Source organism: Hemiscyllium ocellatum, chromosome 26 (genome assembly GCF_020745735.1).
Source record: "Hemiscyllium ocellatum isolate sHemOce1 chromosome 26, sHemOce1.pat.X.cur, whole genome shotgun sequence".
Lineage (NCBI taxonomy): Eukaryota > Metazoa > Chordata > Chondrichthyes > Orectolobiformes > Hemiscylliidae > Hemiscyllium > Hemiscyllium ocellatum.
Genome location: NC_083426.1, coordinates 34,583,863 through 34,611,782, shown reverse-complemented (window position 1 = coordinate 34,611,782; position 27,920 = coordinate 34,583,863). Strand labels below are relative to the sequence as shown.

The following is a 27,920-nucleotide window of genomic DNA, read 5'->3' as shown; positions in this document are numbered from 1 at the left end:
TTCCTGTGACCAGCGGCGATAAAACCGAATGGTGTGTTGCTTCCCTGGTGCCAGGATCAAGGATGTCTCAGAGACGGTGCAGAATATTCTCAAGGGGGAGAGGGTCCAGCAGGAGGTCATTGTACACATTGGAGCCAACGACATAGGAACAGAAAAGGTTGAGATTCTGAAGGGAGATTACAGAGAGTTAGGCAGGAATTTAAAAAGGAGGTCCTCGAGAGTAACAATGTCTGGATTACTCCCAGTGCTGGGAGCTAGTGAGGGTAGGAATATGAGGAGAGAGCAGATTAATGCATGGTTGAGGAGCTGGTGTATGGGAGAAGGATTCACATTTTTGGATCATTGGAATCTCTTCTGGGTAGAAGTGACCTGTACAAGAAGGACGGATTGCACCTAAATTGGAAGGGGACTAATTTACTGGCAGGGAGATTTATTAGAGCTGCTCAGGAGGATTTAAACTAGTAAGGTGGGAAGGTGGGACCTAGCGAGATAGTAAGGAAAGAGATCAATCTAAGACTGGTACTGTTGAAAAAAGAAGCAAGCCGAACAGTCAGGGCAGGGAGAGACATAGCAGAGAACAAGGTAGGAATGATAAATTAAACTGCATTTACTTCAATGAAGGGCATCACAGCGAAGGCAGATGAACTCAGGGCATGGTTCGGAACATGGGACTGGGACATCATAGCAATTACAGAAACAACTCTCAGGGATGGACAGGACTGGCAGATTAATGTTCCAGGAAGGACAGAAAGGGAGGCAAGAGAGGAGGGTGTGTGGCATTTTTGATAAGCGATAGCATTCTCAAAGATCCATTCCATCCTGGCAATGCTATCTACAACCTCTACTATCGGGGAGAAGGTACAGAAGCCTGAACACACATACCAGCCAGTTTTGAAACAGTTTCTACCCTCCTGATGTTAGAATACTTAATGGACTCAAACTCTTAACCTTCATGTGTACCTGTGTTTTTGATTTTGCCGCTGTTTACCTATTATTTACTTATCTATGCTACATAACTCTGAGATCTGCCTATATTGCTCGCAAGACAAAGATTTTCACTGTGCCTTGGTACATGTGGCAATAAATTCAATTTAATTTAATTCAATTCAATTCAATTCAATACAGATGTACTGTGGGGAGGATATTCGCAGAAATTCATCCAGGGAAGTTATTTGGGTGGAGCTGAGAAATAAGATAGGGATGATCATCTTACTGGGATTGTATTAGAGACCCCCTTATAGCCAGAGGGAAAGTGAGAAACAAATTTCGAAGGAAATCTCAGCTGTCTGTAAAAATAACAGGGTGGTTTTGATAGGAGATTTTAACTTTCCAAACATAGACTGGGGCTGCCATACTGTTCAGGGTTTAGAGGGAGAGAAATTTGCTAAGCGTGTACAAGAAAACTTTCTGATTCAGCATGTGGATGTACTGACTACAGAACGTGCAAAACTTGACATATGCTTGTGAAATAAGGAGGGTAGATGACTGAGGTGTCAGTGGGACAGGACTTAGGGACCAGCAACCATAATTCTATTAGTTTTAAAATAGTGATGGAAAAAGATAGACCAGATCTAAAAGTTGAAGTTTTAAATTGGAGAAAGGCCAATTTTGATGGTATTAGGCAAAAGCTTTCAAAAGCTGATTGGGTGCAGATGTTCACGGGTAATGGGACGGCTGGAAAATGGGAAGCCTTCAGAAATGAGATAACGAGAGTCCAGAGACAGTATATTCCTGTTAGGGTGAAAGGAAAGATTGGTAGGTATAGAGAAAGCTGGATGTCTGAAGAAATTGGGGTTTGGTTAAGAAAAAGAAGGAAGCATATGTCAGGTATAGACAAGATAAATCAAGTGAATCCTTAGAAGAGAATAAAGGCAGTAGTAGTATACTTAAGGGGGAAGTCAGGAAGGCAAAAAGGGGACATGAGATAGCTTTAGCAAATATAGTTAAGGAGAATCCAAAGGCTTTTACAAATACATTAAGGACAAAAGGGTAACTAGGGAGAGAATAGGACCCCTCAAAGATCAGCAAAGCAGCCCTTGTCTGGAGCTGCAGAAAATGGGGAAGATACTAAATGAGTATTTTACATCAATGTTTACTGTGCAAAATGACATAGGAGATATAGAATGTAGGGAAATAGTTGGTTACATCTTGAAAAATGTCCATATTACAGAGGAGGAAGTGCTGGATGTCTTGAAACGCATAAAAATGGATAAAACCCCAGGACTGATCAGGTGTACCCGCGAACTCTGTGGAAAGCTAGGGAAGTGATTGCTGGGCTGCTTGCTGAAATATTTGTATCATCAATACTCACAGGTGAGGTGCCGAAAAACTGGAGGTTGGTTAACGTGGTGCCCCTGTTTAAGGAAGGTGGTAAGGACAAGCCAGGGAACTGTAGACCGGTGAGCCTGATGTAGTGGTGGCAAGTTGTTGGAGGGAATCCTGAGGGACAGGATGTACATGTATTTGGAAAGGCAAGAACTGATTAGCAATTGTCAACATGGCTTTGTGCGTGGGAAATTATGTCTCTCAAAATGGATTGAGTTTTTTGAAGAAGTAACAAAGGGGATTGATGAGGGAAGAGTGGTAAATGTGATCTAAATGGACCTCGGTAAGGCATTCAATAGATTTCCCCTTGGGAGACTGGTTAGCAGGGTTAGATCTCATGGAATACAGGGAGAATTAGCCACTTGGATACAGAACTGGCTCAAAGGTAGAAGACAAAGGGTGGTGGTGGAGGGTTGTTTTTCAGATTGGAGGCCTGTGACCATTGGAGTGCCACAAGGATCGGTGCTGGGTCCTCTACTTTTTGTCATTTATCTAAATGATTTGGATGTGAACATAAGAGGTATAGTTACTAAGTTTGCAGATGACACCAAAATTGGAGGTGTAGTGGTCAGTGAAGAAGGTTACTTCAGATTACAACTGGACCTTAATCAGATGAGCCAATGGACTGAGGAGTGGCAGATGGAGTTTAATTCAGATAAGTGCGAAGTGCTGCATTTTGGGAAAGCAAATCTTAGCAGGACTTATACACTTAATGGTAAAGTCCTAGGGAGTGTTGCTGAACAAAGACACCTTGGAGTGCAGGTTCATAGCTCCTTGAAAGTGGAATCACAGGTAGATAGGATAGTGAAGAAGGTGTTTGGTATGCTTTCCTTTATTGGTCAGAGTATTGAGTACAGGAGTTGAGAGGTCATGTTGCGGCTGTACAGGACATTGGTTCGGCCACTGTTGGAATATTGCATGCAATTCTGGTCTCCTTCCTATCGGAAAGATGTGAAACTTGAAAGGGTTCAGAAAAGATTTACAAGGATGTTGACAGGGTTGGAGGATTTGAGCTATAGAGAGAGGTTGAACAGGCTGGGGCTGTTTTCCCTGGAGCGTTGGAGGCTGAGGGGTGGCCTTGTAGAGGTTAACAAAATTATGAGGGACATGGATAGGATAAATAGACAAAGTCTTTTCCCTGGGGTCAGGGAGTCCAGAACTAGAGGGCTTAGGTTTAGGGTGAGAGGGGAAAAATATAAAAGAGACCTAAGGGGCAACTTTTTCACGCAGACGGTGGTGCGTGTATGGAATAAGCTGCCAGAGGGTGTGGTGGAGGCTGGCACATTTGCAACATTTAAGAGGAATTTGGATAGGTATATGAATAGGAAGGGTTTGGAGGGAAATGGGCTGGGTGCTGGCAGGTGGGACTAGATTGTGTTGGGATATCTGGTCGGCATGGACAGGTTTGACCGAAGGGTCATTTTCCATGCTGTACATCTCTATGACGTTTTGCAGCAGAGAGCGGCGGGAGCTGGCGGAAGTGAAGTCAGAGCACAGAGGCGGTTGGGAAGGTGGGTGAATGTTATTTACGTAGGTGTGTTCTAGACCCCAGGTCCTACACAGTAGGGCTTCCTCCAACCTAAATTAAAAGTCCCCTCTCCCCCGCTATTTACTTTAAACGCAGCTGTGTTGCATTGGCAAACCTACCTGCCAGAAATGCTGGTCCCCCACCAATTAAAGTGCAACCCATCCCTCTTGTATAATTTATCCTTACCACTAAACATACCCCAGTGATCCAAGAATTTAAATAGGTGGGGGACCAGCATTCTGGCAGGTAGGTTTGCCACTGCAACACAGCTGAGTTTAAACTAAATAGTGTAGGGGAGGGGACAAACTGGAAGTTTAAGAAGGAAGTTAAAGGGAAAGTTAGAACAAGAGAAGTCAGGAAAGAGAACGGAATTAATGGAGCAGAAAACTCAAAAAAGGATCATGCCGTAAAGTCAAGTGAAACAAGGACTGATAGGAAGGGTGAGGGGAGTAACAAATTAAAAATATTATACATGAATGCACGAAGCATCAGAAATAAGGTGGATAAGCTTGAGGCTCATTTGGAAATTGGCAGTTACGATGTTGTGGGGATAACTGAGACGTGGCTTCAAGTGGACAGGGCCTGGGAAATGAATATTCAAGGCTATATGTGCTATCGTAAGGACAAACTGACGGGCAGAGGGGGTGGGGTGGCCCTGTTGGTAAGGAATGATATTCAGTGCCTTGTGCGGGGGCACCTAGAATCAGGGGATGTAGAGTCAGTATGGATAGAGCTGAGAAATTCTAAGGGTAGAAAGACCCTAATGGGAGTTATGTACAGGCCCCCAAACAGTAGCCTGAATGTAGTGAGTAAGTTGAATAAGGAGCTGAAATTGGCCTGTCGCAAGGATATTGCTACAGTTGTTATGGGGGATTTCAACATGAAGGTAGACTGGGAGAATCAGGATGATACTGGACCCCAAGAAATGGAGTTTGTGGAGTGCCTCAAAGATAAATTCTTAGAACAGCTTGTGCTGGAGCCTACCAGGGAGAAGGCAATTCTGGATCTGGTGTTGTGCAACGAACCACATTTGATCAGGGACCTCGAAGTAAAGGAGCCATTAGGAGGTAGTGACCACAATACAATAAGCTTTAATCTGCAGTTTGAAAGGGAGAGGGTAGAATCGGAATTGACAATGTTTCAGTTGAATAAGGGGAACTATGGAGCTATGAGGGAGGAGCTGGCCAAAGTTCAATGGTGCAATACCTTAGCAGGGATGGCAGTGGAACAACAATGGCAGGTATTTCTGGATAAAATGCAGAAGATGCAGGATCAGTTCATTCCAGAAAGGAAGAAAGATCCTAAGGGGAGGCAGGGGTGGCCGTGGCTGACGAGGGAAGTTAAGGACCATATAAAGACAAAAGTATAACGTAGCAAAGATGAGTGGGAAACTGGAGTGAGTTAATAAAGATAACCTATAAAACAATATCTCAGTACAATTCTGAAGACAGCAGAGAGGGGCCTGGCCATATACAAGCATAAATAATTGAAGGTAGTAAGACAGGTTTTTTCTTTATTTATCCTTTCATGCGATGTGGGCATTACTGGAAAAGCCAATATTTGTTACTCATCTTTAACTGTCCTTAAAACTGCTAATTTTTCGCAGATGGCATTTAAGAATCAACAACACTGCAGTGGGTCTGAAGTCACATGTAAGTCTGACCAAGTAAGGCTAAAAAAAAATTTCTTCCCGAACAACATAAGTAAAATAAAATAGATGGGGTTTTATAACAATTGATGATAGTTCCATTCTAACCATTGCTAAGATTTCAAATCCAGATTTTATAAATAGAATTTAAAATTCTCCAACTAAGATAGTGTAATTTGAATCCAGATTTCTACTAGCCCCTTAAGCATTTATCACACCCCCACATCCCAACTATACCCACCCATGCCCATTTCCCCTTCCCCTCCAACCCCGTAATTTGAAAATTTACTTAATAAACATTTCGGTATCCTGGGTTTTATCAACAGGAGCGTAGATTATGGAAGCAACCCAGTTATGTCAAATCTGTACAAAGCATTAGTTTAGCCCCAAATGAAGAACTGCATTCAGTTGCAGGCAGCAGATTTTAGGAAGGATGTGAATGCATTAGAGAGAGTGAAGAAAAGATTCATTAGAATGGTTCCAGGGAACTACAGATACAAAGATGGATTTGAAAATCATGTACTATTCTCTTTGAAGAAGAGAACGTCAAAAGGAATTAAGGTATTAAAAATCACAAGATTTCTGGACAAAGAACTGCTTCCTATTGGTGGATGAATTGAGATCTTGAGGTTGCAAATGTAAGGTAACTTATGAAAGATGCAATGGGCACATGATTAAAAAAAGCTTTTCTCCTAGTGACTGGGTAGAATCTAGTATGCGGTGCATGGGAATAAGGTGAAGGCAGGTTCTTATGGCATTCAATAGGGAAATGGATCATTATCTGAAAAGGAGATGTTTACAGGAGAAATAATTGCACAGAGGCCGGTATCCCATTACCGAGTCACCCATTATTTTTATGTGCACTATACCTGGGTTATGTCTGACAAGTTCAAACCCAGTCCCTAGAATGTGGAGACTCTCTGAATCTCCTGTTTCTATCTGCCAGCCAGGGCTCCCTGATTGACACAGGTTACAATCCCAATCAAGGGTCTCGTAGTCAGTGAGATCCATCTGGCCATCATTCCAATACTACAGTAAGGCTTTGAAAAGACAGCAGAGTGGCATGAAGTCAGTTGCTCCCTCAGAAAGACAAGCCTTATTTTTGCTAAAACCATTTTTTGATTCTAAGTTAAAAGAGCTATATCATTGTAAGTTGGTATTGTTATGAGCAGATATATTTTTTAAAAATCTGAATAAATGACATCATTTCAAATTACAGGCTGGGATTTAGGGGGCTCAAAGGCAAGAGCAGGGCATGGCTTTCAGTGCCTCCCCATTCCTCATCTTTGTCCTCATCCTTGTCCCCATCCCTAACCCAGCAGGCAGACTGTTCATTTCACCATTGGAAAGGCTAGCACTGTTTTCACCTGCTGAGGGCAGAATAAAGGGCAACAATGGCTTCAAGAAGCCCTCAAGTAATTTTCCAACTGAGCTCTTCAGACCCTTTATTTACTGTAAAGCAAGAAAGTCAAGCTTTAAATTTTCAGCCCAGAACTTAATCTCTGTGGTGGTGGAATGGTGGTGGGTCTCAACCAATACAAATTGGCTCGATTACCTACTTCTCTCGCACCACCCTTGCTGCTTCTTGGGAGGGGAAGATTTTGCCAATGATTTTGGCAATTATATTATTGGCATTCCTTCGCTCATTCATTGCAATGTGAAAGTTCAAAGCCATTTGTGCTCATGAAATTTAGTAGAATCTCTGATGTCACAATGATCAAACATCTTTAAAATGTAACCTGAGGGCCTTTCTCCAAACGGTTACAGTGGTACCATGCCACCAACAATCAATACTCCATAACCTCTTGCTTAATGTGCTACATAGTTTATTTAAATTAAAATAAGCAGAACTGATACTGTAATTACTCCATAATTCACATAATTTTGAATAAATATTTAACGTTATTAAGAACAGACTTCTGACATGAAATTGGCAATGATAATTTAACCACCTACTGAGTTGGAGTCATATTTAAATATTCTTCAATTCTGTTCGCACTTAGTAAATTCTTTGTAAGAAAATGCATTCACCATAATTACAAATAATATTTTAATGAGTAATTTAACAGAACCTCTATCAAATATCAACCAACATTTCCTGCATAGATTTTTCTTTCAGTACGGGATTTTATTTCTCTTGAAATGTAGTATATTTCACAACCAATGTTAATGCATTTAAATTAGGTTGTTTAGAAAATGAACCAATGCAATGTAGCCTATTGATAGTCAGCTATGACTGAACAGGAGATATTTTACAATCTTTAATATAGGGATATATTCAATTAATAGGATTTCACAGCTGTTATTCTCTGTCAATTCAGTGAGAATGAATAATTCTCACCTTAGATTTTACCTTTGGAATCAATTAATGGTTCAAATAGAAAGTTGTAGCTTTAGGCTCAGTCTGTCATCAATCACATGGTTCATTAATTTACAATATATCGGACCTCATTCTGCTTGCAAAATAAAATGACAGCTCATACAAGGAAACAGATTTGAAGACCCAATGATGCTAATCATAATAGGTTGGGGGAATATGGTGATTCATTCCCAGTATCTTGGGAAGCACATTATTATTATTGCTTCTGATTAATTCAGTGCCATGTATTCATGGAAATATCATTGTTAGAGGATACATATATCAGAGAAAGTGTTGGGTGGGGATAAACTCACAATGAACAAGTCTTGGCTGATCTGTTTCATACTAACTGATTTATGGTGACTGCTGAATAATAAAGCACTTTTCTTTGTGTCTTGTGACTGTACTGCACCTTCTGACATCAGGCCTTGACACAATCCATAAGCTATTGGAGTTGACTTTTGTCTACAGCAGACTCCAGACAAGCAGTGGCAAGACCGACTGCTATACCTGCTGATGATATTGGTGAGAGGCCTAAAACATAGGGTACAGCCTCACTTAAGTTCATTTGGTGAGCTGTTGGCATGAATTACATGCTGCTGGGAGAGGAGAGAGGTTGGTGGGCTTTCTGGTTCTTAAAGACAACTTCACATTTTAAAGGAAAAGAGGAATTTTCATTGGTGTTGAATGTCAAGTGCATTTCTGTAGCAGCGGACACCATGTTGTTGATCAGGACATCCCAGGTTTTGAAATTGCCTTGAAATTGCATATGTTGTTCGAGAAGAGGAAGCAGAGCAAGCCAGTGACAGAAACAAAATTTCTAAATCATTATCCTCCTGCCCAAAAGTGGCCTTAATTAAGACTACAAGAGTTTTTTCTTAACACAGCACATTTCCTTTTCTTTGTAAAGTGTCCTTTCACAAAGATCCAAGATATAGATAAATTTCTGATCAATTACATTCTAAATTAATATTTCAGGTAAGACATCTTGTAAACCAATGTACTGTTGCCATTGCAGACATGAGGTGTTTCTTGAACTCACATGAACTTAAACTTCACTGTCATATTCCAGCCACTGTTTCCTTTATAAAAGATTTAAATGCTTTCTTTACATACAAACAATGTCTACTGCTTAAGGCAAGTGAATTAAAGTCTAAAGTTCAAAGAGGAAAAGCACAGTGGGGCAAGGGGGGTGGGGTAGAAACCTGGCAGAGTAAAGATCAACTATGGTAATAAAAAACAGGAAGCACTCCAAACAAACAAAAAGTAAAATCCTAAAGGTTTTCTGCAACAAAGAAGCAAATGAATAGAATTCAAGTGGATAGACAATATATGGATTGTTCAGCACCAGACAAAATATCAAACTTCCTATTTAAATTTAAATAAATCTGTTTTGTCTGATCTCTGCACAACATACATTGGATAATTCAAAGGAAGACAAGTTTGAGTTTATAAGTACAGAACTGTTGCTACAACACAAGAAAATAACACATCATGAAATGACGTCAGGTCTGGAGATGGGCAATATAGATCTTAAAATCTTTGTCAGAATTGGTTTGCACCTAATTCCCTTCTGCCTTAGTTTCAGGAATGTAATCAATGCTCAATTATTGTCATACACATAAAACATTTAAGCAAATTTATTTGTGCCAGAATGAAAAACATCTAGTCCATAACTAGTTCTTGATTGGGATGAAGTAAATAAAGTTAGTGCCTTTTGTGAGTTTGAATAAAGTAGGCCATATTTTCCCTGAGTCAAGTTAACACAGGGACCCTCTACAAATGGCAACTGACCGAATTCTGAGAGTCTTAGCATTATGTCCTGGCTTTTTGAATTTTTGGGTGCCTTCTAAGATTGTTTGACAGACTTTTGAAGTAACATGGTACACTGCATCTCAGAGGAATTATAAACCAGAAGTTACATGAGAGAAACTTTTCAAAGTCACTGGGCCAGCATTTTATCTTACCCATACTTAATGACCCTTAAAAACATAATGACGAGCTATGTTCTTGAACTCTTGCAGTCCATTTGTCGTATGTTCACCAAAATACCATTAGGGAGGAAGTTCCAGGATTTTCACCCATGTTCCTGAAGGACCTAGGTGATATCTAGAAGGATATTGTTATGAATAATTAACTCTTTATCTCTTCAAAAGTCTAACCTGCTGTGCATCTTCAGTATTTTCTGTTTTGATTTCAGTACAAATGCTGGTTGACCTTTTCTAAAGTTTATAGCATTTTATCTAACATATCCAGCAATGGCAGTTTCTCTCCTTATTTTTTATTTATTCTGTCTGGGTTTGAAAACATTTATGGGCATCAAGTTGCACTATTAACTTATAGCTATGTTTTCAACGCAGGCAGCACACAAAATGTCTCTTGACTGATAGACTGCATCATGTTGAACGGCACATATCAATCGACCAGGCACAGTAGATAGGGAGATGAACAGAATTAACATGTTGGACTTTGGATACCTCCTGAAGGCAACGACTGATTTGGGAAGGTCTGGAATTTCCTGGAACAAAAACAGAAGTTGCTGGAAAAGCTCAGCAGGTCTGGCAGCATCTGTGAAAAGAAATGAAAGTTAATGTTTTGGGTCCGGCAACCCTTCCTCAGAACCTCAGAAACGGACCTGAAATGGTAACTTTGATTTCTCTCCACAGATGCTGCCAGACCTGCCGAGCTTTTCCAGCAATTTCTGTTTTTGTTTCCGATTCACAGCATCTGCAGTTCTTTTGGACTTTATCTGGTATTTCCTGGAGCTGGTTGTTACTCTAATTTGCCACAATCCTCCCATGGCTGGACCACATTAAATGTAACAGTGTCCCATTCCAAAGTGCCAGGATTGCAGGATTAATCTGAGCCACTACCCTGAAGCAGGCATGGCCACATGGTATCAGCTGCCTCTACAGACTGCCCTTCTGTTTTAAAAGCGTGCAAAAAGTGGCAAAGGAGTTCCTTCAACTTGGGGCACTCTTTCTTTCACTCTCTCCCTTCCTGCCTTCATTGGTAGGCTACAGCTCCTTCCATGCTAAAAGGGCTTCAAATGATTCTCTAACACTGGAAGTGAGATCACCATCCAACAACTGGCCCTCCCTTTGGTAATTATGCTGAATGATTATTTTAGATACAGTGAAATTTCAGGACCTGTTGAAATTTCATCCCAAAATACAAATGCAAACCAATATTGATTAAGTCATTGACCTGAATTAACTTTTCTCAGGATTCCTTTAGCTGTATTGTTGATACTGGGAGTGGTCTCAGTGGAGCAAAAGTACAGAACTGGTACCATTTGAGAGGAAAGCATACCTTCTCTTAGTTATGGATTGTTGGGTTTAGCAGATTTTTAATGGCATGGATCCACTGAACGTTCTCCACAGGTTCTCATATTTATGACTGCAATAGGCTAGATTAATTACCTCATTAATTATATGCAACTTTCATGAAATATAATATTTCAATTACCTCTCTTTTGTAACGATATGTTTTATCTGGATCTAGAAGGAACTCAAAGGGTTAATGCTTGATTGAGTGCACTGAACATCACCCACTGTGACAATGTCATGAGGACTTGGTAAAATATCTTGTGGGAAAAAGACCTTGGGATATATCCTCCTGAGAGACTTTGCAGTAACCAGAGTCTACTCTTATAACCCGTGAATTGTTGCAAAAATGCACTAAACTAGATGTTTTTTTTACTGTACAAGAACTCACATATAGCAGCACGTACAAGATAATTGGTGGCAAAGTTGGAGATGTTTCAATTATAACTTGCTCTAGCTTGCAAAAAGCCACATGTGCAAACATTTCAGCTCACTCTCACACCACAGCCATTGGTTACATTAGCCTTGTGTTTTGAGCTGTGTCATGGTTGTCGTATTTTAGAAAGTGTATCCTTTCTAAAGTGAAGACAACTGGGGGGCTGTTTCTTACGGAGAGAGCTTTGTTTCATGTATTCTCAGTGAATTGTCGCCTTCTCAGATTGTTTATCCTCATCCTCTTGCACTTTTTCCAAACCTTGGCTTTTCTATGTCACCTCAAATCATTCCTCCTATCTTTCTATAGTCCAATAAGTACAAAACCTATGAAAATCATGATTGAAGGCAAGTGATTTAGAACATAGAACATAGAAAAGTATAGCACAGTGCAGGCCCGACAGCCCACAATGTTGTGCTGAAGATCAATCCTAATCTAAAATAAAATAACCTAACCTACACACCCTTGAATCACTGCTGTCCATGTGCATGCCCAGCAGTCGCTACATGTCCCTAATGACTCTGTTTCCACCACCATCGCTGGCAACGCATTCCATGTATTCACAACTCTCTGCATAAAGAACCTACCTCTGACGTCTCCTCTATACCTTTCTCCTAACGCCTTAAAACTATGACCCCTTGTGTCAGTCAATCCTGCCCTGGGGAAAAGTCTCTGGTTATCGACTCTATCCATGCCTCTCATTACCTTGTACACCTCGATCAGGTCTCCTCTCTTCCTCCTTCTCTCCAGAGAGAAAAGTGTGAGCTTAGTCAACCTCGCCTAGTAAGACAAGTCCTTCAGTCCAGGCAGCATCCTGGCAAACCTCCTTTGTACCCTCTCCAAAGCCTCCACATCTTTCCTATAATAGGACAACCCAGAACTGGACACAATATTCCAAGTGTGGCCTTACCAGGGTTTTATAGAGCTTCAGCAAAACCTTGCGGCTCTTAACCTCGATCCTCCTGTTAATGAAAGCCAAAACACCATATGTTTTTTTAATGACCCTATCTACTTGGGTGGCAAATTTGAGGGATCTATGTCCCTGCACACCCAGATCCCGCTGTTCCTCCACACTGCCAAGAATCCTGTCTTTAATCCTATACTCAGCATACAAGTTCAACCTTCCAAAATGCATCACTTCGCATTTATCCAGGTTGAACTCCATCTGCCATTTCTCAGCCCAGCTCTGCATCCTGTCAATGTTACACTGAAGCCTGCAATAGCCCTCGATACTATCAACAGCATCTCCAACCTTTGTGTCTTTGGCAAACTTACTAAGCCACCCCTTAAGCTCCTCATCCAAGTCATTTATAAAAGCTACAAAGAGCAGAGACCCAAAACACAGCCTGCAGGATACGACTTACCACTACCATCCAGGCACAATACTTTCCATCTACAACCACTCTGCCTTCTGTCAGCCAGCCAATTCTGAATCCAGACAACGAAATCTCCCTGTATTTATGAATGAGCCAACTGCGATGACCCTTGACAAATGTCTTGCTGAAGTCCATGTACACCATCCACATCCACTGCTCGACCTTAGTCAACCTGTCTCGTCACTTCCTCAAAGAACTCAATAAGATTTGTGAGGCATGACCTGCCCCTCACAAAGCCATGCTGACTGCCTTTAATCATGCTATGCTAAATCCTAACCCTCAGAATTCTTTCCAAAACCTTGCTGACCACAGACATAACACTGACTGATCGGTAATTGCCAGGGACTTCCCTATTCCCATTCTTGAAAAGAGGAACAAAAGTCGCCTCCCTCCAATCCTCCGGTATGATTAGAGAGTGAGGAAGCAAAGATCTTCGCCAGTGGCTTAGTAACCTCCTTTCTCGCTTCCTGGAGCAACCTAGGATCAGTCTGGTCTGGTCCTGGGGACTTATCAATCTTAATGTCTACCAAAGTTTCCTGCACATCGACTTCCTCAATCTCAATCTGTTCAAGCCTGTTTCCCCGCTCCTCAAAGTCCCCATTCACAACAAGGTCCATTTCCTTAGTGAAAACTGAAGCAAAAAACTCATTTGGGGCTTCAACTATCTCCTGAGACTCCATGCACAAGTTCCTTATGATATCCCTGATCGGGCCTACCTTCTCCCTGATCATTCTCTTATTCCTCAGTCCATTTTTGAGCTCCTTTCTAGTAAGCTTGTAATCCTCTAAAGCTGTGCTAGACCCTTGTTTCCTCCATCTTACGTAAGCTGCCTTCTTCCTTTCGATGAGAAGCTCCTCTGTTCTTGTCGTCCAAGTGTCCTTAATCTTACCTTTTCTGGCCTGTCTCAGAGTAACAAATTTATGCATCACTCGAAACAATTGCTCTTTAAACAGTCTCTACATATCTGTTGTGCCCTTTCTGTGGAGCAATTGCTCCCAATTTGTACATCCCAACTCTTATCATTTAGTGTCATAATTTCCTTTTCCCCAATTAAATATTTTCCCATGGTAACTGCTCCTTTCCCTCTCTATGGCTATAGTAAATGTGAGGCAGTTGTGGTCACTGTCACCAAAGTGTTCTCCCATCACAAGATCTGACATCTGTCCTGGCTCATTGCCAAGCACCAAATTCAAAATGGCCTCTCCCCTTGTTGGCCTGTCTATACACTGGATAAGGAAACCCTCCTGAACATACCTAACAAAAACGGCTCCATCCAAACCATCTGCACTAAGGAGGTTACAATCAATATTAGGAAAGTTGAATTCACCCAGAACAAAAACACTGCTATGTCTGAATTTTTCAAAATGCTGCCGGCCTATGAGTTCTTCAATCTCCCTACTGCTGAAAGGGGGTCTGTAGAAAACCCCCAATGAGGTGACCACTCCCTTGCTGTTCCTAACTTCCACCCATACCGACTCGGTAGACAAACCTTCCTCAACAACCTTCATTTCTGTAGCTGTGATCAACTCTATGATTAACAATGCTACAATGATTTGTGAAGAATCATTCAATCCTTCCCCATGTGGCCTGAAGTATTAGCAAATTGAATAACTAAAAAGAAAATCACCAAATTATTTTAAAATTCAGAAAAACCAAGAGAAAAAAATCAGCAACTAACCAAAAAATAATTGGCGGTGCTTTTATTTGGGATTGTTGAGTGATCCTTCTTGGTGTTGGATATATGTTCAACTGTCTGAGATTAACAGTAGACTTCAACTGGAGCACTGACTCCAAAATGGCACTGATGATGTCAAATCAATAAGTGACACTGATGCTAGCTCAGCCTTCTTACTCTATTATTCTGGTGAACGTTTCCTGCAAGTTTTGCTGCACAAAAATGGAGCTTGATGCAGCTTGCACAAGATAAAATGAGTGTTGGCTGCATGGGCTATTATGGAAGTAGTATTAGTTTTTAAAAAAATCTTAAATTAAGTAGCCAAGTTTCCTCACCCTCTGTATTAATGGAAGTCATTATTTACAAAAATTGCTGATACTAGGATTAGTCTATTAAGTTATAAATTCCCCTACAGAGCCATTGTATTTCGAAGAGCTGGATATTCGTTTTTTAAATTTGCACAAAAGCAATTTCCTCTTAACTTTCCATATACATTACAAAATAAAATTCAGGCATTTTGCACAACACTACAGGAGTTCCTAATCACAGAATATTCTTTGAATGTGATTAAATACATCCTTTGGGGTTTGAGGTGCAAAACCAGTTATAATGAATTGCTGTCTTAGATGAATCATGCTTGGCAAACCAGAATTTTCTCTTGCCATTTATTAGACATTGGAATATTCCCTAAAGTGAAGCACATGAATGCATTCTGCAATATAAGGACTGAATTATAATTTGCAAACAAAATTATAATAATACCAGCTCAAATAACTTTGAAGTATGACATTTACTTTGACTACGCTTCAGTGATTAATGATTCATTAAAGTCAAGTTTAGATGAATAGAGACAGATTAGCAATTGTGTAATGTAGAATGGAGCCATTCATTTCTTGTATATTGCTATATTCCAGCAATAGATTTGAAAAAAAATCACTCTTCTTTAGATAGCAAATGGTTATATTGGGTTAGGGTCAGCATTACTAACTAACAAGGCTGAAGTTTCAACCCTTGTGCTGGTGAACTAGATATTGCATGTGCTGCAATGCCAACCACTACCAGCTTGTCTAAGGCCTACAAAATTATGACAGGCATAGACAGTGTTCATATAATTTAGTAGAGGAGCATAAGTTAAGGTAAGGAACAGGAGATTTTGAGGGGACTGTTTTTCACTCAGAGAATGGTGAGCACCTATATCTCACTGACTGAAAGGGTGTCCAGGCAGGAACCATTATAACATTTAAGAAGTACTTACATGAACATTTGAAACTTTATAGCACACAAGATTATGGACCAAGTACTCAGAAATGAGGTTAAAGGAGATAGGTACTTGATGACCAGTTTAGACCAAATGATCTGAAGACCCTTTTTTCTTGCTGTAATACTCTTTATAAATAAAGTACTTACATTTGCCATTACCTTATTTCCCATCGCCAAGTTTCTGACTTCACAGAGTCAGTCAGTCTGAAAGATTCACAATGTGTTCTCTTTGAACTTCAAAGATTCACTTCAGAACTATTGGCTCCCATTCAGTTTTTGACTCTGCAAGATCTGTAAAGTCTCTCTATGCTGAAAGAACATTTATTGCTGAGAAATGCTTCACTGAGGATGTTGCTCTTGCTGGAGCTGGTAGTTAGTCCATTGCCTTATCTCTGTGGTCCACAAAATGTAAATTGTGATTGACTGGTTGACCAGAGTCTCTGACAGTTGATCTTGCCGCACAGTTACTATGTGCCTATCTACCACCGTGATTCTCCGAGGTGTCCACTTCCAGAAGCCACATTGTCAGAGGAAAGTGCATGCTTGTAACAGGCTTTGTAAAACGTGTTATATTATATTTCATTTTGATCCAGATAACTATCATAGCAGAATGAAGTAGATTTTGAGGTGGCAATACAAGCAATGAATGAGAAATATACCAGAAAGTAATATGTACCATGATATTACATTAGGTGACAATTCAGCCCATCATGTCCATATAGACTCTCTGCAAGAGCAACTCAGCTAGTCACACTCCTCTGCACACTCTCTGTAGACATGCAGTTGTTTTTCAGCTGCTATTCTAACATAGAAGACAAAGAGAAATTATGGCAAATTCTGCCACACTCCACATCCAACATCCAGGTAATGCAGGTCCACCAGGAGTCACAGAAACAAATTGTGATGACAGGACTGATCTCTCATACCTCTACACTTGAAAGTAGCCAGCAACACCCTGTATGTTCACGAATTAGTTGCATGGAAACCTATAGAGGAAGTTAAAGTTGGAGTGGGATCAGAAGAGTTTATTAAAGTTTCCAGAACAAGTAATAGGACAGAGAGTACAGAAAGGCTCAGGAATCTAATTTCATATATAGCTGATAAGGGGAAAATTCTGAGAATTAGTGCAATATTGACAGTGTTATACTTAAATGTATGCAGTGTGCAAAACAAGTTAAATGAGCTTGTGACACAGATTGAAATTGATGGGTACAATATTGTGGGAGTCACAAAGACAAGGAGACCAGGGCTGGGGACTAAATAACCAAGGATATCTGTCCCTATTGAAAGGACAGGCAGGTGGGCAGAAGGAGTTTAGTGGCATTGTCAGTAAGAAAACGATAGGAAGAAATGATATAATGTCTGAAGGTGCAGAATCTGTGTGGGTAGAGTTGAGGAACTGCAAAGGAAAATGACCCTGATGGGAGTTATGTAGCAGTTGTCAGGATGTGGGTCAGAAAATAAACTAGAAGGTAAAAATGGCATATATGGAAACATTATTACAGTAATCAGAGGAGATTTCAATATACAGGTAGAATGAGAAAATCAGATTGGGAGTGGATCCCATGAAAAGGACTTTGTGAAAGCAATAAAATGGCTTTTTGGAGTAGCTTGTGGTAGAGCCCACGAGGTAACAGGTGGTTCTAGATTTGGTGATGTGTAATGAGGCCGACTTGTTTAGGGAGCTTAAAGTGAAGGAATCCCTGGGGACATTTTCCAGAGTTGTGCCGTGGGTCAATATAAGTCTGAACTACAGGCCTCATCATTGTTCCTCTTGGGAAGAAGTTATGCATGGTCTAGAAATTTCAATGTATTCTTCTGGCAACAAATACTGATCCACACGTATGTAGATTTGTCAGTACACAGATGCCTTTCTGCGTCTCTTAGCGGTGTCAATCTTGGATTGTTAAGATTATTTTTGTACTTTGTGAATTTTCTGTTGATTGCTGGGATTTAATAATTTTGACTGATTTGGTTTCTTTCTAATATTCTCTCTATTTGCTTCCTGTGACCACCTTGAGACTCCTTGCACCAGAACATATGGTTCTCTCAATCTTTGACACATTCTTCTCCCCCTCCAGATTGTGGGCAAGTCCAAGCACCCAGCATCTACTCCAACACTACTCTCAACACCCTACTCTTGACTCCTTCCTGATGGTGCCCAGAGTCTCCCACTCTCACTGTGACCATGCATCATTCACACAGATTTGTCACCTATTATGGGACTCCTGCATACTTTTCCCAACACTTACACTCTCAATCACCCACCCAATGTAAATCAAGATCAGATTTACGAAGAAGTAATTATTTCTGATTAGGCTTTTGTCCTTTTAATCTGGAGGTAATGGGATTTGTAAGGTTTCAGGTTTCCTCTTCATTCATTTCATGTAAAATCATTAATTTTCTTTTAACAACACTGTCCATGTTTCTGTGTCTCAAACTGGCTCCCAAAAATTAAACAGAAATGTGTCCTAGTTTTTGCTCACTTTTAAAATGGCCTCATTTTTGAAATCTGTGGTATTGCCATTAGAGACATGATTAGGAAAAATCAATGAAGGATTACTTCTTAAAGAAAGAATGGTTCATTAATGAAGTTGCAATGGCAATAAGAAAGTACACAATAATGTCGAGATTTTAGATATATAGCTGAATTAAAATATGGCATCATCATAGGTATAACATAGCAATAAGTAGAAAAATGATAACAAATGATATATGACATCTTTTTATCTGTCACTGATAATTCCACATTTATTTGCAATATATGTAATTATTTACAAAAGGCATACACCAGGATTTTCAAACAGGCACCTGTTCAATATGCACACAGGATTACTGCAATTAGAGATCATTCCAACCGGTAAGTCTATGATCATGATAATTATTTTGAATTATTAAGTTTTTTTGCAAACAATTCCAGAATTAAGCCTCACAACAACAGTTATAATGAATGAAAATTTGATGAAATGATATAGTTTGAATTATTGTAGTAAGTAGCACTTTACCCATCACATATGGAATCATGCTACACTCCCACAAATCCCCCCCATACCCAGTTTAGAAAAATGGACTGATCCTCTTAAATCTGCATATAGTTTGGCCAACTCCTTATTACTGCCATTCGCCTCTTCATATGTACACATGCTTACTGGGGGCCACAGAAGCAGAGTAAACTAAGAAAAGCAATACTCAAAACCATTAAACTGAGGTGTGTAGCCTATTTAAATTTAATTTCAGCAACCTCATACTTACCATTGACTAGTTTTATATCTTTAAATATTCTCTTCCAGTTTAAAAAGTAACTGTAATGCAAATATAGGAGACAAGACCTTAACAGAAGTTCACAGACCAGAAAGCGAGCACTCCTCTGGCTCCACAAGGTAATTACTTAAATATTTCTATAAACAATGTATTTTCTCTGTAATGTTTTTTCTGATGTTGTGTGATAATATCTGTACTCAGGGCATGCACATGAATTACATCAAAGTGTATTACTCAGTCTCTTTCCTGTTACCAAATCATTGAAGAAACGTTCAGTTTGTTTTCAAATATGTAAGAAAATGTAATTAATTTCCATTTTCCAGTTTTAATAAGATGGGTTTCTTTCAAGTGGAAATAAAGCAAAAAAAAATTAATCAGCTAACAATAGTTACAATCCAGAATTTTTATAAAACTATGTGAAACCTTTTTAACTTAGGATATATTTGATAAATTTATATTTATCACATGTATTTGATTAAGCTTATAAGCATTAGCGTGACAGAATCTACAGGAATAAGTTATGAATTGCCCACATTTTATTGCACGTCTTTTTGATAAATATACCAGAAAAAAGTAACAATTTAGTTCTAATTTTCCCACAGGTATGTTGAGAAAATGACATCTCCAAACAAAGGTTTTTATGACATAGAGACAGATAGCTGAGTCAAATTATCCTCCCTATCTCTGTACACACAACACAGTAAAAGTAAATTACTCAATGACCCTCAAAATTGAGCCCAATGGTTCCTAACCAGGTCTTTTCAATAACTAATACCAGACACCAGGTTTATAGTATAAACAAAATATTAACAACTCATTAATAAAGCAGCAAAGTTAAACCACAAAGTAATCTAATTAATATCTGTGTTTTTAAACCCAGCCTTCGTTGATTCTAGCCCCTATTCTCACACATAGTGTGTGAAGAGATACATCGAAAAGGAAAGATAAATAGATGTAACTGGTCAGTTCACTCAAACAGCCTCCATGATCACAGGTTCATAAATTTATATGTTGCTTGGGTTCTGATGACACTTGATGCATGCAGATGGATTCTAAGGAATATTCATTTAATACTTAGAACTGAGACTCTGTTTTCTGAACTTTCAATAGGTTGATAATTAAATGACAACCAGAGAGCAATCTATCCTCTGTTTGGTACTTTTTGTAGGCACAATCCTTCTGACCCAAGCATAGTCCAAAAGCCACGTCAAACTCTGACAGCTCTTTGTTAGACTGTTTCCTCACGAGATCAGATATTAACATTCAACATTTGCCATCTGCTTAAGCATTAAGCTTATCTAAAATACTTTTTGACAAGACACAAACTGCAATTAACTTTTCGACCTGACCTCAAGAACAAATAAGAGTTTGTTTGTTCTTTTTTTTAAAAAACTAGCTGTTGTTGCAAAGATTACCTTCATTTCTCAGCTCACAGTTCACAGCTCCAAACTGAAAATTATGAAAAAAATAAAAAAGTTAAAAATCAGCAAGGGTTCTAACAAGGTTGAACTATTTTCCTGTTGATAATTTTATAACGGATTAGTGTGAGTCTAAAATTGATAGCATTTTTCAGTAATGTCATTTGTTGGAGAAACCAGATTTTTCAAGGTTATAATTTAATGAGAATCAAACTGTCAGTAGATATCTAGTTAAAAATCACACAACACCAGGTTATAGTCCAACAGGTTTAATTGGAAGCACTCGCTTTCGGAGCGACGCTCCTTCATCAGGTGAAGGAGCGTCGCTCCGAAAGCTAGTGTGCCTCCAATTAAACCTGTTGGACTATAACCTGGTGTTGTGTGATTTTTAACTGTGTACACCCCAGTCCAACACCGGCATCTCCAAATCATCAGTAGATATCTAAGTTTCATACCATATATGATAAAAATAATCTATGATGAGGGGACCAACAAATCCTTTAAAAGAACTGTTCTGATGACTGGTGAACAAGAGCCTGGATATGAGCTGTGCCCAATTTAATGAACAAAATAAGGATGGTTTAGCCAAGCCTTTTTTATTTGGTAATAGAACATATCTAGAAAGGGATCAAGATGATAAAGTCAGTGATTTGAATGTGTGCATTTATGATCAGTAGAAAGCTTTGTGGGAACACATGGACTTTTCTGGTTTTCACTCCAAGTGTCATCAAATTGGAATATAATTTGGCACATTGTTTGACAGATATGTTCCCAAATATCAGCCCACCAACGTATCATACCAAACATAAACAAAAATTTGATTGTAGTATTAAAATGTGCTGACAGTGAGCTTTAAAGGCTTTTTAATTTCTCAAGGGAAATATTAAAAATCCTCATGAATAACAAGATGCAAAAATATGTTATTATGATTCACTAACAAATCTCTTCCTGGCCACTTCATCAGCCAAATGCCTTACTGCCTTCCACCTCCATTTCCTCCTGCTTCTGTCCATAGGAAAAACCCAATCCCAAGTTACTGACAATAAAGCTTTACCACACATAACTGCAATATTCTCTATTCTCCATGGTAATTTTGCAACAGTCAAAACTCAGTTTTCCAGTTTAAAAAAGGAGTAAATACAACTTTGCTTCCGTGAAAAAAAGGGGAATTTCATTGTTTCCAACCCCCCAAAAATTAATAAAGCATATCATAAACACGCACACTTTAAAAGTTGAAGAATGTCTATTATGAAAAAGGCAAAACAAGAATACACAGTTTTTAAAAAGTCCTTAGAGTCATTGGAGTGTTAGGTTTAATGTGAGATGATGGTTTTTAAATAATGCCTTGTATCCTGTGCAGCAGTAAAACTTGTAGATGTCTTTGAGTTCTTAGCAAATGAATGTTTCTGTGATTTGCTTTTTTCTGGGTATTGCCTTCACAGAGGCTGAAAGAAAATCAGGAAGTGAGATCCAACTTTCCAGTTCTGCCATTATGAATCCACCATTTTTATTGTTGCTCAAACCAAAAGCAGTTGGCTGAAAAGCATATCCTTAGTCACATGTCTGACCTCATTACTTTTTTCAAGTTGGATAATCTTCTGTAGGTCAGTGTTTTATCCCAATGTGTGAAATTTTCAGAAAGATGCAACTCAATCAGAAAAGTCTGTGTGTGTGAATGGTTTCATTTTTATTGATTATGTTATTTTCAGTTCTGACTGATTCTTGTCCATTGTTGTTTCATGAGCTGGCTCAAACCTGCAGTCTCTTATTACTATGGCAATTTTACATCAGTGCTTTTCTATTTTAAAACCAATTCGTGAGAGGTCCCAGGTATTAAAGTGAGGACAGAAGTTTAAAAGTGATAGTCCATTTTTATCACTATCTTAACACATTCTAAGCTCTAGCAAGGTTTATTTTCATCTCTGAAAACTGACAATTTATTTAGGATCACCTGGAAAACAAAGATAACATCACTCTTCCTTTCTCCATTGCCATTTGTCTGTTTAAATCCCTCTCTCTCCATCTTCCACTCAACTTTAACAGGAACTTATGGGACCTTTTTTGTCATCAATCTATTTGCTTGCCTCTGCTACTGCCCACTTTTCTCTTTACTCTCAAGTCAATGCTAACTGCATTTCACATCTGCCTTGATACCTTTGGGACTTCCTTATTTCTGAGCATTCTTATTTCAGAGCATTTGTAGCAATAATTTCTTTCCCACCCCTTCACTGTCAATGCAAACGTTCCCAGTGCTTCTTTCATAGACCCAGCATCACTTCCAAGCCTAGATGTCCTCATTAACATGCAACTGTAGACGAGGGTCACGTCCCACATTCACATTGATAGCATTGCTCTATTTTTCCACCAACACTCTCAACCCCTTCACTGCCTTTTTGTGGTTAGATTGGATATTTTACTTAGTGTTGGATGAGTCATAATTTGGTCTGCCTAAACAATGATAAAGTCAAAGTCATAGGTCTTCACCAAAAACCCACCCTTACACTGACTCCATTCCACACTCCTTTGCTGCCACTCCTGCCCACCTCTATGACATTGCATGTCTCTGTTCTCTGCCTTAGCCCAGCTTTATTAAAATTCACCATTGTGCTTTTCACATATGACTATTTCAATACATTCATGACAAAGCTCATGTCCATCACACTTTGCAAACTTCAACTCATTCTTCAGTTTGCTGCCCATATGTTATCCTGGTTGCTCATGTGCTCCTCTCAGTTCTATAATGAGATCTGGCCATAATATTAATATTCATATCCTTATGTTAAAATCTCTATTATTTGAGAAAGTCATTAAAACCTGGTTCATTAACCAATCTTTTGGTCATTCCTCTTCACACTTTCTTATTTGACAGCAGTTACTTTTTAATTGGAGCTCCCTGAAGAGCTATTTAAAGTAAACTTTGCACAGATCACAAACTAATTCACTTATTAGTAAACCCGTCATAACTTATCATTCAGATAATGTTTTATAATAGAAGTCCACATTTCTGAAATATATCAGAATATAGCCTTTTGTAGCCATTTCTATAAATTCACAGACAAGCATGACCTATGTCTTCTGTTCAATAGCATGACTTTCTATTTCTCTGAAATGTTATTTCCCAGTTTCTGCAACCTATTCAGATTCTTCTATAATAGGGTTACGAACTTCCTTTATTTCTTTATTTGCACCTTTCCATAATTAGCATCATCAGCCAGCCTGAGAGCTTGGCACCATTTCTTCCTCCAAGACATTAACATATATTGAAACAGTCCAAAATAGATCACTATGGTACAATAATATAAGAGTTCCTTTTATATGGTGCCTTGAGCAGAGCATAACATCCTGAAGATGTCACAGTACAGTAAAGGGGAGGTGATGGCCTAGTGGTCTCATTGCTAAGCTAGTAATTTAAAGACTTGGGTTATGTTCTGAGGTTGAACCTATTATGGCAGATGGTGGAATTTGAATGAGTCTGGACTTTAAGCTTTCATGGTGATCATGAAAATATTGCTGATTGTCAGGAAACTAATGGCCTTTAGGGAAGAAAATTACCATCCTTACTCAGTCTAGCCCACAGAGCCAAAGCATTGTGGAAGTCTCTTGACAGTTCTCTGGCCAAAGGATGCTGGCCAGTGATGCCCACATGCTGTGAATGTATAATAAACAAAAAAAAAATCAAACAAGGATTGATACTGACCAAATAACTGGGATATTGGTACCAGTAATATATATAGAGAAATAGAGGGGAGGGGAAGGTTGATGGAGGAATTTTAAAGCTTGTCGTGTGGTAGTTTGAAAGTGTGGTCCCTTGATGTTGAGTGAAGGGATGAGGGATAGCACTGAAAATCAAAACTGGAGGAATATAGAGTGCTTGACAGGTTGTAGAGTGGAAGTTAATGAAAGAGAGAAAGAATGGGAGAGACAGCTAAGAGGTATGATGAGGCAAATTTTATATATCCTAAATGGTTCCACCCGTCATTTCAGAAGGTGGAGATGGGCAGTTCAGCATGTAAGGGTAACTACAGACCTTTTATCTTTGCATAAGTAGTAAGGAATACGCTAAAATCCACAATAAAGAATGTGATAAATGAACACTTGGATAACAATTACCTGATTGGGCAGAATCAGCATGAATTCATGAATGGAAGTTTATGTTTAATGAACCTGTTTGAGTTTTATGAGGATGTTACCAACTGAATTACATAAACTGTAAACATAGTACACTTGAATTTCAGAAGGCATTTGATAAAGTTCTCCACAGAATGTTGCTTAGCAATATTTAAATATGTGAGACAGAATGCAATATACTGATGTGGATTAAGGATAGTTTAACAGGCAGAAAACAGACACTAGGATTAAAGAGATCATTTCACCAGTTATATGTAGTGGACTACTACAAAGATCAAGGGTTGACCCTCAGCTCTTCATATACTATATCAATGATTTGAATATGGGGACCAAAGGTAATATTTCCAAGTGTGTAGATGTTGCAATGGGAGGTTGGAATGTGTGCTGTGAGAAAGATGTAAACTAGCTTCAAGAGGTTTGGACAGAGTTATTGAGTGGGCAAAAAAAAAGATAAAATATAGTGGTGGTTATCTATCAGGGGAGGAAGAACAAATGTGCAGATTATTACTTGAATGGTAAGAGATTAGAGAGTGTAGGTGCAGAGGAAGTTGGGTGTTCTTGTCAATAGGTCACTGAACGCTAACATGTAGGCAGAGAATTAAGAATCCTGATGATGTGTTAGCATTTACTGAATGAGGATTTGAGTTCAGGAGTAACATAGTTTTGTTTCAATTATGTAGAACCTTGATAAGACAGCACAACCTTGATTGTGTACAGTTACCTTAGAGAGGATATTATTGTCATGCAGGGAATGCAACAGAGGTTCACTAGACTTGGCCCTGAGATATAAGGACTGTTCTATGAAGAAAGATTGGCAAAATGAGGTCTGTCTTTTCCAGAGCTTCTCTTGTAGACTAAGAGGTGATCTTACTGAAACATGTGAAATAGTTAAAATGAATAATAGAGTAAATGTCGGTACGATGCTTTTCTTGGTTGGTGAGTTTATAACCAGGAGAAACAATTGCAAAACAAGGGGAAATCCACTTAGAACCAAGATAATGGGAATTTATTTTTTACTCAAAAGGTTAAGAGTCTTTGGAATTCCAGAGGGGCTTTGAAAGCTCAGTTAATGAGGAAATTTAGAGACTGACAAATTTCTAAATACCAATGTTGCAAAGGAATATAGAGATGCTGTGGTGGAGAAAGGTGTTGGAGTGGATAACTAGCCATGATCATGCTGAGTAATGGTACAGATTTGATGGTCTACACCTGCTGTTATGCTCCAATGAGAATTAAAAAAAACCACATTCCTTCTTTTTATGTTGATGTAGTTTTCTTCACAATTATTTGACTAAATCATTTAGTTATTCACAACAAACGATTGTCATAATTGAGCGCCCTTTGCTCTGATGAAATAATCTTGTATATCAAAGGATTTGCTCAAGTCAAGGAGCATTATACCTGCGTTGTCCTTTTGGTTATATTTTGACAAACCCTTCAGAGACTCCCAGTACAAAGACCAGACAGTAAAGGCAAGTGAATATAACCGTGAGTTCTCACCTCTCAAACTGAACATTGATGCTCTCGATATCAGGCTCCACAATGTAAGAAACATTGAAAGGGTTGGATGACAAATTTAGCCAGTGACTACAGAATCAGGAAAATGCCAGAAATTATCAAAGCTGAAAATGAGCAAATTTAATGAAATCTGACAAAAGAGTCTATCAGAAGAAGAAAATCATGAAAAATTAAAGATTTAAAAGGCTCTGGATTTAATGATTAAGTTGCAACTTCGGTGGGCAGATTGGCAAACAGATGCTTATTATATCAGTTCCCTAAGATCCTAATAATTATGCCCGACCAAATGTAGTTTTATATATTGCTTTCAGGCAATAAATCATTTTTTTAAAGAGAATGCCTGTTCTGCAGATACTCTGCACTTTCCAATGCATTAATCACTAGATAGGACTAAGATAAGCAATGGCAAAAGGGGATTAGTGATAGCAAACTACCTCAAACACCATTTACTCAGTGCAATATAATGGTGGTATGATATATAAGTACTAGATGTGGTCACCTGGGAAAATGCCACAGTAAGTACTGTGCCATTAGGAAATGGCAGTAAGGAACACAGATGATGTTGCATACTGCATAAAGTGGAATGATATGAGTCATATTACCATTGAAATCTATTGTAGACTCCAGATGCCAGCCTCTGAAGCATGAGAGCGAATGTTTCAAGTGTCAAAATATATAGTAGGCAATCAGGAGGCTGGATGAACACAGCAAGCCAGGCAGCATCAGGAGGTGGAGAAGTCAATATTTGGGTGTGACCCTTCTTCAGGACTGGGCATGGGTGTAAGGGGAGCTGCAAATAAAGAGGGGGGGGGGTGTGGGGGAGGGAGGATTCGGGGTGGTGAGGTGGGGATAGGTGAACACAGGGTACAACCTGTTTGGTCGGTGGGAGGAATGTATCTGGTTGGTCATTAGAAGGAAGGATCAATGAGATGAATGGAAGGGAGGGAGGAGGGATTGGGAAGGGAGTGGAGAACTCCATGTTGAGCCCTCCAGGCTGCAGGCTGTCCAAGCAGAAGATGAGGTGCTGTTCCTCAAATTTGTGGTCTGATTTGCTGTGGCAATGGAGGAGGCCAAAGGTGGCCATGTTGGAGAGGGAATGGGAAAAGAAATTAAAATAGTTGGTGACTGGGAGGTCCAGTCAGCCCCTGTGGGCCCAGCTGAGATGCTCAGCTACTGCTTTAAACTCCCCCCTCCCCCCAAATGCAAAAACGGCAGGGTCCCCCTTGTCCTCACCTACCACCCCACCAGTCTCTGCATCCAACGTATCATTGTGAAACATTTCCACCAACTCCAATTAGACACCACCACCAAGAGCACCTTTCTCTCCTCACACCTCTTTGCCTTCCACAATGACTGTTCCCTTCGCCAATCCTTGGTTTATGCCATTCTTTCCATCAACCTGCTCCCCCCTCCACTACCAACAACCCCCACCCCTAAACTCCCGGTACTTTCCCCTGCAACTGTAAAAGATACAAAACCTGAGGAACACCACCCCCCTCACCTCCATCCAGGACCCTAAACAGTCCTTCCAGCTGAGACAGTAGTTCACGTGCCTCTCTTCAACCTAGTTTACTATAACCGATGCTCCCAATGTGGTCTTCTCTACATCAGGGAGACCAAACGTGAACTCGGGACACGTTTCACCAAGCATCTCAGCTGGGCCCC

The 27,920-nt window shown here is 39.5% G+C and overlaps 1 protein-coding gene across 11 annotated transcripts in view; it reads left to right on the top strand.

The window, feature by feature from the left end:
* The window catches only part of LOC132828406 (ladinin-1-like), a 157,200-nt gene that overhangs the window by 4,659 nt on the left and 124,621 nt on the right, over positions 1-27,920 (top strand). For 8 of the 11 annotated variants that reach the window (XM_060845476.1, XM_060845480.1, XM_060845482.1 and 5 more), the window contains exon 2: positions 19,221-19,310. The exons of 1 other annotated variant lie outside the window; for it this stretch is intronic. In XM_060845476.1, coding sequence (XP_060701459.1) covers positions 19,221-19,310 — 90 coding nt within the window. Of the gene's footprint in view, positions 1-18,713; positions 18,791-19,062; positions 19,139-19,220; positions 19,311-27,920 lie in introns of those variants that run through there. 2 more of the 11 variants (XM_060845486.1, XM_060845487.1) reach the window with 2 other exon arrangements.